Source organism: Xenia sp. Carnegie-2017, unplaced genomic scaffold (genome assembly GCF_021976095.1).
Source record: "Xenia sp. Carnegie-2017 unplaced genomic scaffold, XeniaSp_v1 HiC_scaffold_14, whole genome shotgun sequence".
NCBI lineage: Eukaryota > Metazoa > Cnidaria > Anthozoa > Malacalcyonacea > Xeniidae > Xenia > Xenia sp. Carnegie-2017.
The window spans coordinates 5,420,792-5,435,989 of record NW_025813447.1 but is presented as its reverse complement, the minus strand read 5'-3'; the positions used below and the strand labels follow the sequence as shown (position 1 = coordinate 5,435,989).

General features: G+C 35.0%; 2 protein-coding genes across 2 annotated transcripts; both read right to left on the bottom strand.

Moving 5' to 3' along the window:
* Nucleotides 1–832: 832 nt before the first annotated feature.
* On the bottom strand, nucleotides 833–1,436 carry LOC124435127. Its single transcript, XM_046985074.1, has 3 exons — nucleotides 1,038–1,436; nucleotides 939–972; nucleotides 833–853 (listed from the first exon to the last, which is right to left on the bottom strand). Exons 1-3 carry the CDS (start codon nucleotides 1,313–1,315, stop codon nucleotides 833–835), a joined length of 333 nt encoding a protein of 110 aa, XP_046841030.1. The 5' UTR covers nucleotides 1,316–1,436.
* A 1,245-nt stretch (nucleotides 1,437–2,681) lies between these two features.
* On the bottom strand, nucleotides 2,682–11,596 carry LOC124434605 (protein SEC13 homolog). Its single transcript, XM_046984495.1, is given in 11 exon segments — nucleotides 2,682–3,437; nucleotides 4,235–4,381; nucleotides 6,689–6,809; nucleotides 7,444–7,529; nucleotides 7,729–7,788; nucleotides 8,015–8,058; nucleotides 8,275–8,364; nucleotides 8,754–8,823; nucleotides 8,914–8,995; nucleotides 10,035–10,150; nucleotides 11,415–11,596. Coding segments are annotated over 11 exon segments (951 nt in total). The 5' UTR covers nucleotides 11,466–11,596; the 3' UTR covers nucleotides 2,682–3,353.
* Between the last annotated feature and the right edge of the window lie 3,602 nt (nucleotides 11,597–15,198).

Here is a 15,198-nt window from a genome sequence, read left to right as displayed (position 1 = left end):
AAGCTACAGCTATACACATGTATCATCTTTTATGTTATGTTTCATAATTATTTGCAATTGCAATTTATCAAAAATGGAGTGTGATACGGAAAAAATAAAACTGGCATCTCGCGAATATTTTATGGCTTCGCAGCGCAAAGTCGAAAATCCGCCGCGCAAAATTGAAAATCCGCCGCGCAAAATTTCTAAAAAAAATTGATCTAGCTTGCGCAGTTTGCATACTTTCCAGTCTGGGGATTCAGTGAAGTGTGAATTGACTGCATGGACAGAATAAAGAGAAAGGAATTGTAATTTTGTATGTTTTGTATAACAAGTATAAGTGTGAATCGAAGATGCAATAAATCAATAGTGGCTTAAATCATTCCACACTTCACTGAATCCCTACTAGCTGGGCTCATGCAAACAACACCTAAAATAATATATAATGTTATGTTATTTTACAGATTGTCCTCTTCATACCCTGCAAAGTGTTCATTTTTTTAAATTAAAAGTTTTCGAATAACATGGTAAGCACAAGCTGAAGTGGAATTCTTTTGTCTCGAAGAATGCCATGTACCATTCTTGTAAATTGTCTATATGCAAAAACTCGAAAAAACCTGAAAAGGCATAATACACAAGGTCCATTAAAACAGGTAGGAGTCCATAAAATACAAATTTTGCAAGTGTGCATTCATAGATAACCCAGACAGAAACATTTAACTAATAATTCTAACAAACCTTTGCTCCAAGAATCCTTTATGATATCTAACTCCATCTTGTCTTTGGTAAAGATTGGCAGCTAAATTTAATGCCCAGCGATTGAGGCCAATGGCATCAAATCCTGGATGCTCTGTTATGCATTTTGGCTGCCTTCCTAATTCGGATACCACCATATGATCTTGCATTTCAATCATGCAATTGGCAATTTCGTGGCAGCATCTACATTCTTTTGGATTAACCAAAAGAGGAACACGGCAGTTACCACAATGGCACCTACTAAAGTTATCTGTCAAAAGCTTCGGCAACAATAAATAAACAAATTTTCCAACTTTTCTTACCAAGAATCAAGAGGAACTTCATTTTGCATTCTGCGTTCGAGCTCTTCTGTTTGGCGTCTTTCTTCTTCTGTTTCTCTAATATACTTTTCTAACCACTCTTCATCTGCAAGTGGTTCGTTTTCATACGCTTCAGCTTGGCCATACTCAAAATCGCCATCGGTGTTTCGGAGCGCATTTGATGACGACTGATCTTCGTCTTCTAAATCGAATTCCCGACTGTTCAATTCAATATTTTCCACTGTTTTTGCTGTACTTGACTCAGAATCAGATGTGGACATGTTTCGTACAATTTTTATATTAATTTCAAAGCAATATATAAAGAATTGTTATTTCACACTATGTTGTTTTGTATGCAGCGCATTCATACGTTCCTTAAATGACGTCACAAACCTCTCGTTTTAAGTCCCTCAGCGGCGCGGAATTTCTCAAAAGCAAGCTAATTCAAACCGCAAAAACTTTGTTTTTCTTTTTACGAAATTTTTCGAAATCATATTTTCCACAGTCTAAACTTTAAAATTTCAACGAATTTGAAATAACTGTATGTGCACTTTAACGTTAAGTCTCGTTAATAAAATCGATATGAATCGAACACTTCTATTAGGCAGTATTCAATTTACTAAATATCCTTCAATTCTGAAATCATTTCTAACGATGCCTACACAGTTTAGTTGCTGATTTTCAATATCTAGGAGATTTCTAACGGGGAGGGGACTATGACGACACACACGCATTTTGCGGATCTAGTCTGCCTCCAAAAGTGTTTGCTAAATGTTTGCATGAACTTCATACTGTTTCTAAAAATAAAACACACAAGCACTTATGAATTGTGAATGGTACGGCTAGGCAGATCCATGAATATAAGATTGCAGGCGGTTTATGTTATCTTACAATCATGAACACAAGATCCATTCAGTGCAGCATTAACCAATGGGCCCAAATCTGGGCTACTACAATTTTTGAGCCCCAACGACAATAAATTTAAAAAGCAATATAATACGAAAACAAATGCTTTTCCCTATATTTAACACAAAGAATTTATTGTTTTCATGAGGTAAAATCTTTGCGCCAGCCAATGAAATGATATTTCATTATTGAAAATTCATTGGAGTCACATCTCTTACATTCTTCAATTGATTTAAAGCCTAAATCTGCATGCGTTGTACTTTCTCAGTCATAGATGTAAATGCCAGGAAAATATGGACCAAGAATAAAATGTGATAGCTTACAACAACGATGTGGGGAACCCAAACTCACTGTAGTCCCTGTCTACGTTTTAATTTTGTTTCACAAATTTTCGCAAACTACGTGACCTTAACCATTTCATTGAAAGCACCGTTACATCCGCCTTCTTGCGAACTAAAGGCGTTTTAGGTCCTCAAACTATACTGCTTTAATAATCAAACCTAGATGGTAATGATTTTTTGGGGTGCCAACTTTTTTATGGAAAAGTAGCAAATGCGTCAATAAACGGAAAGGTTGTCAAAATACGGACACAGAGAACACCATGCCACAAAAACTGCCATGTACTATCACGCATTATGATTTGTAAAAGAGTGATGGTTGGGCTTGCATGTGGGTTAAGTATGTGGAAGGGTATTCAATAATTACTTCGAAATACGTGAAATTCTGAAAACAAAAACATCGTGAAAAATAAAATACTTCGATTCATATTAATGATCTAACATAACTGGAAGTTCGTCGATTACAAATTATCCTCAGCTGACCAAAAACAAAGCTTAAACAACCGATCTCTAACATACTTTGAAATCATCTCTTTTGGTAACAAAGCAATAAGTAGTTTAAATAAAGTTTTCGTAGCATACGCGGGAAAAATCGTTCCCGCCTTAAATGATGCTAAGGGTGATGCTCGATGCTTAAAGAAGAATATCTTTGCAACGAGCAACCTTTCACATTAACTTTATGCTTTTTTCATAGAATTTTTCTTAATACTTTGTGATTACCTCAGTAAAATACCGCTGATAAGTTAAGCATATCATTCCATTCTTTAAAGTACAAACGTTTGCGCAAATATTGTCAAATGATTGAAATGCTAAAGATGCGCCATTTATTTGGCTACACAGACAACTTAAGCCCTTGCTCTTGATCCCTTCCAAACAAGATAACGTTTTTTTGGTTTCAGAAGTATAGCTCAATTCTCGAAAGCTGATAAAGAAAACTGAACAGAAAGACTGAATACATGATCATAAACAAAAGTTTAGATGGCAAAACTATAGCCTTTCAAACGTACAGAAAAAATGCAAAAAAAGCAGATACACTTAATATGGAGGAGATACATTTCTTCACCATAGAGAACAGTTATTTGGCTGGCTCTTGACCGGCGCCTTTATTAACGTCACTAACGCATATCCACCCTTCCACAGTTTCCCGCCATAATGTGACCTTGGAATAGGAAATAAATTATTTATATGCATGGTACAAAGATAATATGCGAGAATTCTCACCCTAGGGATGAATTGCAAGACATGTATGTCAACTATTGTAATGTAAGCTGTAAGATGGCGTCGCGATTCGGTGTGTTTTATACATCCTCCTCTTGTATTGAACTAGTTCCGAAGTATTATTTTGAAAATTTTCTGTTATGAAGATTCCATTTGTGATAGTCATTGTATTGACATTTTCGTTGAAAAAGTGCAAATGATGTGTCAAGGAAAATGAAAGATGTTTCAGTTAAGAAAAAATGTGTTCGATCTCATCATGTTTTGACATCATTGAAGAGGATGTGTCTCCATAAAGCATATAGTAGTTCGAACGTTGAATAGTTCATCATTTTAATATCGCATTAACAATAGTAAATTCGTCAATCTGACAATGGAAATTGACAGACAGTTCCACGTAAAGCACGTACATGCCAAAGATCATGAAGTTGACTTTAAACAATAATTTACGCAACTTTTTTACGCTTTTTTTGGACCTTCAAAAAAAGGGGGAAATTGTAAAATATCCAACGCAAATAATTCAAACTAGTGGCACGATTCATATAAACTGAGGAAAATGTTCATTGCCCATGTGTACAGCGCATGTGCATGTCCGGTTCGCGACGCCATCATGTCCCGCTATCGCTTCATAAAAGTCAGGAATCTGAAACTTCTGTATCTATGCTATAGCCTACATCTAAATCTACATAAGCTAATGTAAAGCAACAAGTTTGATGTTTTGACCGTTGTACAATAACTTACGTTGTTGTCACCACAAGAGACAGCCAAGATATTTCCTGCAAATGACCAGCTTAGATGCCAAACGACATCGTTGAATTGATGAATTTTTACGGCCTCCCATTGGCCAGGTTTTGTCTCATCCTTCGTCCATACTATGACGTAGTGATCCTGTAGAAGAAAACGATTTATTGACAAAAAGCAGGAAAATTGAGGAAGCTAGGGAATGAGATGAAAAGTAAAAGAAAAATATCGAAAAAAAATTACAACGTAAACAGCATTCCTAGAGACCAAATTGACTACTGGAAGTTTTAACATCATACTACGTAATTATGACAACATAGACTATAGTTGTGACTAGAGTTTATAGAGGGACTTAAGATTAGACTCAATTTATCTAGTCATTTGTGATGATGACACATGACACGAGTAAACATGACCTCTTCATGACTCTAGACTAGTTGAAATTAAATATGAAATCACTCTAGATGTAGTATGTGCGTAAGGATCAAAGTTTCAACTTTATGTCACTGCTGATGAAGCCATTATATTGGGGTGTATAATAACCCAAGAATGAACTCTTTAAAATCAAATTGTAATTCTATTAGCATCTACCGCAGATCCCACGAGATACTACGCATGGGCACATTGGTCATTCTCACCTTGCTCACCGCCATTACAGATAGTGAATTTGGTCTTATACGAATAATCCATAAAATAATTTGCCATCCTGCTGTGTAGAACGACAAAAAGTTCTAAAAACAATACAGGACAAAAACACCATAACCACTGAGTTTGCGCGGCAAACTATTTTTCTGTGGTTAGATAATCTATTCAAACATTTGTACTGAGATTGATGATGAGTGGATGCAGATGTGAAGCTTCAAACTGTATAAGCCATTGGGTTTTATGTAACTTAATGTTTAAATCATGTCATATCTTTATCAAAATATTTTAGTTGAGTGTTGTTTGAATGTTACTAATATCTAATGCACTATACTGAAGCATTAAATATTCAGTGATGAAACCTTTAAAGTTACTGTACTTCTTATATTTCTTTTAAGAAAAATTTGAGCTTATTTACCTATTAGAGTACAGAACGGAGATTTATCATATGCATTATTGCTGCTTTTTTAAAGAAAAGTTTTCACTTTTAAAGCTTTTCTACAAATTTTTGCTTCTTATTTCTTATCACGAGATTGATGATATAGAGGTAATATAATCCAATAACTTTCTAATTTCTAAAAGCTTTTAAGCTTCTAGCATAAGAGTATACTATAGGTATGTAATTCATTTGGTTTATTGCCTTGCTATGACATATCTACTTGCACTTCATCATTCTTGTATGAACAAAACACTAGATGTGGATACTCAGAGAACAAAATGCACTACCAACTGCTTATGAAATTTATTATTGAGGTGAAAACTGTGTTAATCATTCAAATTATAGTGCACTTTTATTGCAAATATAGGAAAAACAAAACAAAGTGAAAAGAAAGGTAGAAGTATTAAAACTACAAATGAATTATAAACACCATTGGAAGCATAAGTGTTTTGATGATTATTTGCATTTTGCCCAATTCATATATCAATACAACAAAATCAAAATGTGCTACAACTTTACAAGTATTTGATGCAGTTGCACTTCAGAACATCACAAAAGGTTACTTAAAGTAATTTCTATACAATATTGTTTGTTTTCATTTACCAAACCTATGCAGACTTGAGTCTTTTTGAAATTTAAAATGAAACTCAATTACAGAAAATCCGTAAATATCCAGAGATTTAATATGTACTTTTTTAAAGAAACAAGTAAAAATCCTACAATTGTGGCGAAAAAAGCCATTGCCCATTGCATGAAAAGAAGCAAAATAGCAATGATAACAAATAAGCTAACTTCTCTCTGGTGAGCCGTGGAGATGAACTATGATATACTTTTTTGTATAGACTAAAGAGTTTAATCGATCAAACAAATTTGACGCTGGTAAGAAAACGACGCACATCTGCATTCATACATGTGTAGCCCACATATAGGTCTTTCGTCGATAGTTATAAATGCATCCTCGTAGGAGCAGATAACTGACAACCACAGTTGACTCGCTGTTATGAATTTAAGGTTTTTACCTTGATTTTAATCAAAAAATTGCTTGCCGAATCCCAAATACACACATACATTTTCCTCACTCTTTCTTCAGGAGGGATTGGGAAATTGTGAAATTTTGGGAAAAGCGGTCAATTTCGGTAAATCTCAGCGGCACAGGACGAAATCCGCCATTTTTTAGGCGTCATCAGATATCTAAGGTTGCGCTTGAGATAGCCTCTCCAGTTATTATAGAACTCAATGATGCTAATAGAATCCCAATCGAACTTCAACTTTAGGTAAGTCTCGTTCAATTTCCTAATGATTGCTTAAATTTGAACCTAGGGAGACGTCAGTAGACATGGAATAGCACCTTGAATTATCACAAATTACCTTACCTGGGAACAACTGGCAATTTTACTTGTAGGCAATCCAATATTTGGCGCCCAGGCCACATCACGCACCCAATCGCTATGTGCTTCCAGCTTCTCTTCCTCTTCCCACTGGCCATCAGTTGCACTTAATTAATAATGGAGAGATTACATAGAAAACCACACTGACTTTTGTAAATTGCTGTTTTCTGAATCACATAAAATAATGGAAAACAGTATGGGGTTTACAAAGCAAGTCTAGGAGGTGAAATTAAAGGCAATAAGGATCGTTGAAATAGAGTTATAATTGTTATCAAAGGAAAAACAAAACATGGACACAATATAAAATCCGTCAATCATTCACGATGTTAGTAAGCCCTTAATAACCGAGCACGATGATAATAAAAGGTTTAATAACGGTGTAAAAAAACGTTCTTTCTTTTCTCGTTCTCGCTGCTTTGCAAGGACTTGTTTTCACTCCTCCACTCTTCGTCCGTAAAAAGAAATGATTTGAAAATGTGTCCTCTAAAAACTAATTTTCCGAGTGTTCTTCCTTTCACTTACATTCCTACATGATTTTTTCTTCGTTTTTTTTTTCGTTTCCCAAAAACTTTAATGTTTGCTTCACGAAGCTAACATTTATTTGTAAAATTACATGCGATGGAGCGCTGATCCATTACAGGAAAGTAATTCTGCGCCAGCAAAAATATTTCTGAGCCAATCAAAACACGCCATTTCACCGGAAGTGTCGCTTGCCATATAAATATACATAGTTAAAGTACCTCATCTTCCATATTTTTACCAAATTATCGCAGCCTCCAGTCACTAATCGTTTCTCTATTTCGCCACGCTTCGGATCATCAGCAATCTAAAGAACACGAAATTATATTCAAATCCCACAAGTCATGCACCATGTGCCGTCAAAAATTGTTACTCTAAATCAAACATGCTTTTAGCTACAGTCTGATTTGAAAGTTTAAAGTCGTTCCTATGAAAAGTAACTATTTCAATGTTACAATGAAAAAATGTTCAATTCTTTAGTTAGTTTCCATATTATGTCATATTACTTACATTAAAAGGGACCCTGGATGCGTCGAAGGCGCCCAACTGACAGCATTACATCCAATCTAGAGGAACATTAAAAATTGCAACAAGTCATATCTTACTTGAAAACAACCCAGTTCAGGGGCCGTTTGTATGAAAGGCGTTTTAGTCGTTAACCACCGTTCAAATCGCTATCTACAATATAAATTTCAAACGCTTAATTTAAATTCATTTCACAATACGTTATGGTGTGTTTTATGTGACATCAAAGCCGTAGCAACGGAGGGGAGAAATACTATTATTTCTTACTGTGTGTGCATTGTTGATCTTTTTTACCTCCCAGTGTCCGTCACCTACGGTACGAACAGAGTTTCATTAGAGCAAGATTTTTCATATGAAAATAACAAAGTCTTTTCATTAATTAATATCGTAATATTTTTACCAGTCTTTTGTCTCGGTAAGGTAAATGATTCTTTAAGACAAGCACACATTCATAAATTTACGAGGTACGTATCTTGTCATCATACGTACAATACTGCTATATTTCTATGTTTAAAAATATCGTATACCTTCACTTGATATGATTGAAACACTTCCATCTGAGGAGCCACAAGCCAGCATCAATCCATAGGCTTCAGGAGCCCAGCAAAGAGAATTCACTAAAAATGGTATAGTAGTTATATAGGTGGTGTGTGTATTAAATGTGATTCCTAAAGCATGGCATATGGACCAAATGCGTGAGTTCTGACCCTACGGATGAATTGCAAGACATGTATGTCAACTTTTGTAAAGTAAACTGTAAGATTCGGGCGTGTTTTGGCCGTTATTTAGGAGATGGCAAATGGATAGATCTAATTCAACCATTAGTTGACCGGTCACAAAAAAATTTGGCGTGTCAAAGCAATGAATATGGCTGGTTAATGACCGCTGACCAACACTTCTTGGTAACCCGAGAGGTAGGGTTACCAGTAGCGTAGCCAGCCTGCGGATTAACTCCTAATAGTAAAAAGTCGGGCTAACTACGCTACTGATGGTGATGTGTTGATACCTGATGAATCGTGGTTTATAAATTCTTGCAACTTCATCCATCCATTACTGTTTTCTTTCCAGATAATTACCTACGTACCACAGTTAAAATATGACTAAACAAGTAGAACATGCCATTTCTCATGTATACGTAAATCGAGAAAGACAAGTTACTGTGTTACCTTTCTGTCATAGGAACAGGAAGCCAGTAGACCACCAAACATTGGATGCGCCCAGGAAACCTGCCAAACTGGACCGTCATGGCTAAAATACCAAGCAAACATAAGAATACATATTACAAATACTTTATCATATTGTAATTTGTGTTATTTATCATTAAATGAGTGAATTCAATGCCATTTGACGGGACCCGCCATTCGAATAAAACAATGTAGGGTAAAAACTGGGGTATGTACATAATCTGTGATCTGTAAAATTTGATCTGTATGATTCAGTATGTAATATACCATCTCCTCTTCAGATTTTCTAGACTATTAACATTAACGACATTATCAAGCCAAGCCTGAATATAAATTTGTGTGCCCAGCCTGCCAAAATAACCCAACTCAATCCAATTTGTGTCAAAGTGACGTGACGCATTAATGCCCGTCCAAATGATTACAACAATCAATTTGTGCCAAACAATGTCCGTGACGGCCGCAAATACTCAGGCTTGGACATGATATGGATCTCACCACCTAAAATGTAATAAACTGACTTTATATAATACTTATTGTGAAATAGAAATTAGTGATCAAATTTTTATTTCACTACTTTTGTGTCGAGTAAAATTTCTCTTTTTTCACTCAGATAGAAAAATACGCTCAATAGAGAAAGGGGATGATGTAATTTTTTTGATGAGAAGTTAATCTTAAAACAAGGAAGCATCTGGTCATGATCATTGACCAAGCAAAAACTACCTTCTGATGACAAGAATAAGTTTTGTACCTTTTTTATTAAATCACAAGACCTTTTTAGGGTGTAAGTATTTAAAAAACCTATTGTCTTTCTATAGGTAATGAAGAGTATTATCAAGTTGTACAAAAAAATCAAAGGAAAATGAGATGCATCTGATTTTGACAACTACAGTTGTATTCTTACTAACAGTGAGCATAGGTTGAATAAGATTGAATTGCTAACATCGTCTAGAAAGGGATGTGTTTTTTTTAACAAACAAACTTTATGAATTGCTATTGGCCTTGTAGACATTGCAAAACCTAATTTTTTTACACTTTGTTTCAGAGAACAACCCAATATTGCATTAAGTCATCAAACAAGGTCTCACATGTACATATCTTCCTACCCTCGTAAAGTAGCAACATGGGTCTGTGTGTTACCATTCACTTCAAAGACCCTGACACTGCGATCTGACGAGCAAGTGGCAAGTTTACGGCCATAATAGTCCATCTGGGCATCATGCTAGAAACATGGATAAATTACATCTCAACACATTGCTAACTTGAAACTGTCATAGAAAAAACTTTTTGAAATGCATAGAGACCTGGTTCAGTTGAAATGACCTAGGCCAACCCTGACGAAAATCCTGAATAGGATTCTGCTGAGGATTTTCACCTGGGAATGCAAACTATGGCAGGGGATCAGAATGAACAAAATATGAAACAGTACTTGTTTCATGTTCTACATTTGAGAACATGTCATGAGCACACAATAAAATAAACAATCACTACTAGTCACATTTATTATAACAGACATCTTGGATAACATGACATGAAAATCTTATTGCAAGAGTTTGTTCAAAGAATAAGTTGTTTAGCAAAAACACAATGAAGACAGCAGTTACTTTCAAATTTCACATGACTTGCAAAAAATAAGCATATATTTTTGTGTGGACAGGACTGTTGAGGTATTTGACAAAATTGCAGCTTTTATTACTTGACATTAATGTGAAATTGCTTGCCTTAAGACAATTGCGCCATTCATTACCAAAATAAAAGGAATATGGTTTGAACTCGGAAGTATTGTTAGATATTTGTAGATGTAAATTGTCTAGTTTAGTAAAGTCTGGACAAGGACTGTTGGTGTTGATATTGACTGAGGTTTCCACAGCCTTACGGTAGAAAAAAACAGTTGGTCTCTTCTACATCTACAAACATCATCATCACAAATTTCATTGTGCTTTGCTAGCTTAAAATTTTGTGCAACTGGAAACAGAGAAAAGATCTCACTTACAGACTGTAATTTTTCTATGGTGGAAACATGGGACTATTATAAAACTACAGCATGACCACATTTTTTGAAATGCAATTTAATTCTAGGTACAAACTATTTGCAGATTTCTAGTTTCCATTGCCATTTCAAAATATCCACTTGTGAGAATCTTGCTTCCTAACTAAACCTTTCATGTGCTACACCTAAACCTAAATGCTACATTCACGTGAGAATTCAAAGTCCAAACCAACTGAATATAATACGATATATATAACATATAATATGATTATCTTTTGAAATGCAAGTTATGCTTCTTATGCAGTTCAACAAAAATCTTTCTTAGAGTTTCTTTCTCTAATACCTCGTTAAAAAATACATAGAGCGTTCAACAGTTTGGTACACACAAAAAACATTAATATTTAAAACATGCTATCATCAGTATTATCCATGTTACAACTTGCAAACAAGATTTTCAATATCAAGTAATTTCTTCAAAGTTCAAACATCTACTTACAATCATGTCTTCATGGGTGGTATCGATCGAGCTCATCACAGAAACCTGCATAATGTAATATAATAATGGTTTTAAGACCCTGTTTCTTGAAGAAAAACCACTCGAAACACGAGTCTTCCTCAAAACAATCGATAATTTCTCATTACCATTTTGCTGTTTTGGTTGAGTTGAACGATGGAAATTTCAAACGTGGCAAATTTACAAAGAGCTTTAGGGTTGGTCAGCGGTATGATTTAAGTCTAGTATGTACTTAGTGAGCACAACTTGTAGCGGCGGGCGGTTATAAATAATCAAATTTCAAAAGTCATTTTCAAATTATGAGTAAACATGGCTACCTTGACGCAGATGAATGCAGATGGTTTCTGTTCAAAATCCAATAGCATTAATGTTCGTCCGTCGAAGATTCCTTCAAACAAGAGACGGCACACTCCTTATGCGACACCGTTACCCAATTTACGAGACAGAAATAGCCCAAGCTCCACTCACAAAGCTTCGAAACGTCGTCGTCAACGGCTGCAAGGGGAAGAAGAAGCAGAAGTTTTGAAACACGATACTGTTGCGTCCAAGGTTGTCAGCAAAACATGGCGAGTTTATCGCATCTCACCTTTGTATTCTTTTCAAGCAGATTTAAAAACTTTAAAATTGTACGAACGACATCTCAATCGCTTTCTCAGCTTCGACACTTGCTCGGCAAAAGAAATGGAGTCTACTGCAAAAAGAAAAGTTATTATTTCGCGATTGCAAGGTCATAAGGACGGAGACTTCGGCATAGAAATAAAATATCAAACAGCCGCCACAAGAACGCTTTCACCAAAGAAGAACTCGTCGCTATTTTTTTGTGCTGGAGGAAATTTACACGACATGGAAAACATCGATGTTTTGAATGAAAATTTCACATCATTGCCGATATGTTTGATCAAAATGTTTTGCTTGAAACCTTTCTTAACTGGCTTGAAGAACACATTTGTTGGGTTCTCCGTTCCTTTTTTCTCCGACCGACCTTGCCTGGTTGGTTACCCTTTGTGCTGGCATAGGCGAACCAACAAAGTCGGTGGATCTTACATACACCGTGCCAGCATTTATAACCGAACTTAACACCATTCTAGTTAAAATGGACGGTAGTGACGCAAGGAAAATTTGGAACCTTATTCATAATCACAACCAGAAGTATTTCACAAGTGAGGAAGCAACGAAAATGCTTAAGGCTATTGAAACACACTTTTATCACCATTTCAAGATTCATTTGAATCAAATGCATTTAACCACTGTGGCTTCATCAGTTGCCTGTATTCGCCAGGAAGGGCGTTTGAAGGTGCTGCAAGAAGAATGTGTTTGTTATATTTTACAACAATTGGTGCAGTTAACCAATTTTACATAGTTTATAGAGATAGTTGTAGATTAAATTATCATAATTTGTACATAATTATAACTTTTTTGTGGAAATAAAAAGAATTGATTTTTTCGATCGTCTATTAGCTTGTTGCAAATTAGAAGGAAGAAGCATAATTATTTTAATCAAGTCCCTACAGTTTTATGACATTATTAGTAATATTTGATAACACTTGGAAAAAGAAAAAGTTTTAGTTAAAGTTTCTGTTACACATTCTTGTTTGAGTTTATAAACTCCATCACAGGAAACTCTGTTTACAGCATAGTAAAATGCATTGGGGTTTTGAAGCATGGAATTTGATCAATATGATCACAGCCATCTAATCTTAGAACTAACCTCCAAAGTAATTCTTGCAATTCTTTTGCAATTTATCAACCAGGTCCAGCATCAAAAAGTTTTACAATCACAATTCACATAATCACAACTCTATTTTTGTTAAGAGCAAGAAAGCAATTGAATAACATGAATTTTGATTACATAAGAAAAACATTTTTAAAAACTAGGAAAAACTATAAAACAAGGAAAAATAAGCATATGTTAATAAACTGTTGATCAACAATCTACATTAGAACAATGACTTATATCACAGTATGTACAATTATTTTATTACAAATATTTTACAGTTATGGAATTAAAGGACCTGCCTTTATGAAGATACTCATTCAGAGGCCAAGTGTACAGATTTACTTATTAAAAGCTTCTTTACAATTTACCTAAACTATAAAAAAAAATTGTAAACAATGGGATATTATGAGTGATTGCACAAAAATACTGGAATTGGAGAGAAAGATGTGGCAGGAAAGATATTGTTTTGGGGTGAAAAGAATTGTGGACAAACACATGGTTTAGAAAGGAAGAAAAAGAAAGTGACTGAAAGCTTGAAGTGAATAAGTGATTGACTTGTACTACTCAGGATCTGTGGTAAGAGAATTAGAAATTATTTGAGGAAGGAATGTCATCCTGAGGGAGCACAAGCCAGGTTAGTTGCAGTGGATTTGGTAAGAAGAGTGAATATGGTAGCAATCATTAAAGAAGCAATTAAACAAAGAAAGTTTGAAAGTTGAAGGCAGGGCAATGGCAAAGCCAATTGAATCTTCTACACCTACAAAGCAAATTTTGGAGCAATATTATTATATTCTAAGAAAATTGTTATGCATTGTGAAGTAAAAAGGACTATAGCTTCTTTACTGGTCAAGGATTAATGCACGATTTTCAATTAATTCTACTCAACTAATTTAGCTTCAGCTGTCTGATTGCACTCATTGCAATAACTTAATCTTCAACTCTCACCCACTGAGCAGCTTTTGTATGCTTTTTACCACCACACATCCTTTGGTTAGAAATACATGCAATCCGATTTAGATTTACTTGAATAATGGGAATTAATGCGGTTCATTTCTTGATGATCATATTATTTCTAATGCAAATCCTATATTTTGTGGAAATAAATGACGCACCACATTTTGTCCACGCACACATATGTCTTTAAGTTTTAAATGCTGTCCCACGTTCAGCGTTGACGTTATTGTAAATTACTATTATTGTCATTGAATAGATGGAGTATGTTGATATAACAGAACCTGTTGCCCTGTTGGTTGTATATGTGTTGAAGAATGAAGATGTTTGTATCACGCCATTGAATTCCACACTTGTACAAAAAATTAAAAGATTTCAAGAAATACACGAAGTATTTAATGTTATAGTTCAGTTATGCGTTCAAGATTCTGGAATAAATGAATTTCTCCAAAGAGTTACTATTGTTTACCCAACGGAAATTATCTGCGTTGTAATTTTGGCTTTTGGAAAAATTATTTTGTAAAAAATTACGTAATTCGATTTGGGGGAGTTGCTATAAATTAGTTCTATAATAACTGGAGCGGCTATCTCAAGCGGCCTTAGATATCTGATGATGCCAAAAAAAGCGGATTCGTCCTTTGCTTGATTTTACCGAAATTGACCGCTTTTCCGAAAATTTCACAATTTCCCTCCCTCCTGAGAAAAGAGTAGAGGAAAATGTATGTGTGATTTGGGATTCGGCAAGCAATTTTTGATGAAAATCAAGGTAAAACCTTAAATTCATAACAGGAGTTAACTGTGGTTGCCAGTTTCTGCTCCTACGAGATGCATTTATAAACCTAAAGACTGCATGTAGGCTACACATGTATGAATGCAGATGGCGTCGTTTTCTTACCAGCTCAAACTTGTTTGATCGATTAAACCTTTAGTCTATTAGGGTCTCCAAACTTTATAGCGGAGGGCCACATGAACTTTCATTCAGTGTTGAGGGCCGAAGAATATAAAAATTTCCACGTTATCTTTCAGCTTTTTAAATTCTATGTGCTTGAAACGGAAGTAGGAAGTTGGGAGAAAATTGACGTAAGCCAAATTCTTGCT

What these genes read in the sequence shown, in the direction of transcription:
- LOC124435127 (XM_046985074.1), bottom strand. Translation starts at nt 1,315, where the DNA reads ATGTCCACATCTGATTCTGAGTCAAGTACAGCAAAAACAGTGGAAAAT. An exon ending in GAAGTTCCTCTTGATTCTTG is followed by an intron (nt 973 to 1,037) that starts GTAAGAAAAGTT and finishes TAACTTTAGTAG; the next exon opens with GTGCCATTGTGGTAACTGCC. An exon ending in ACTGCCGTGTTCCTCTTTTG is followed by an intron (nt 854 to 938) that starts GTTAATCCAAAA and finishes TATCCGAATTAG; the next exon opens with GAAGGCAGCCAAAATGCATA.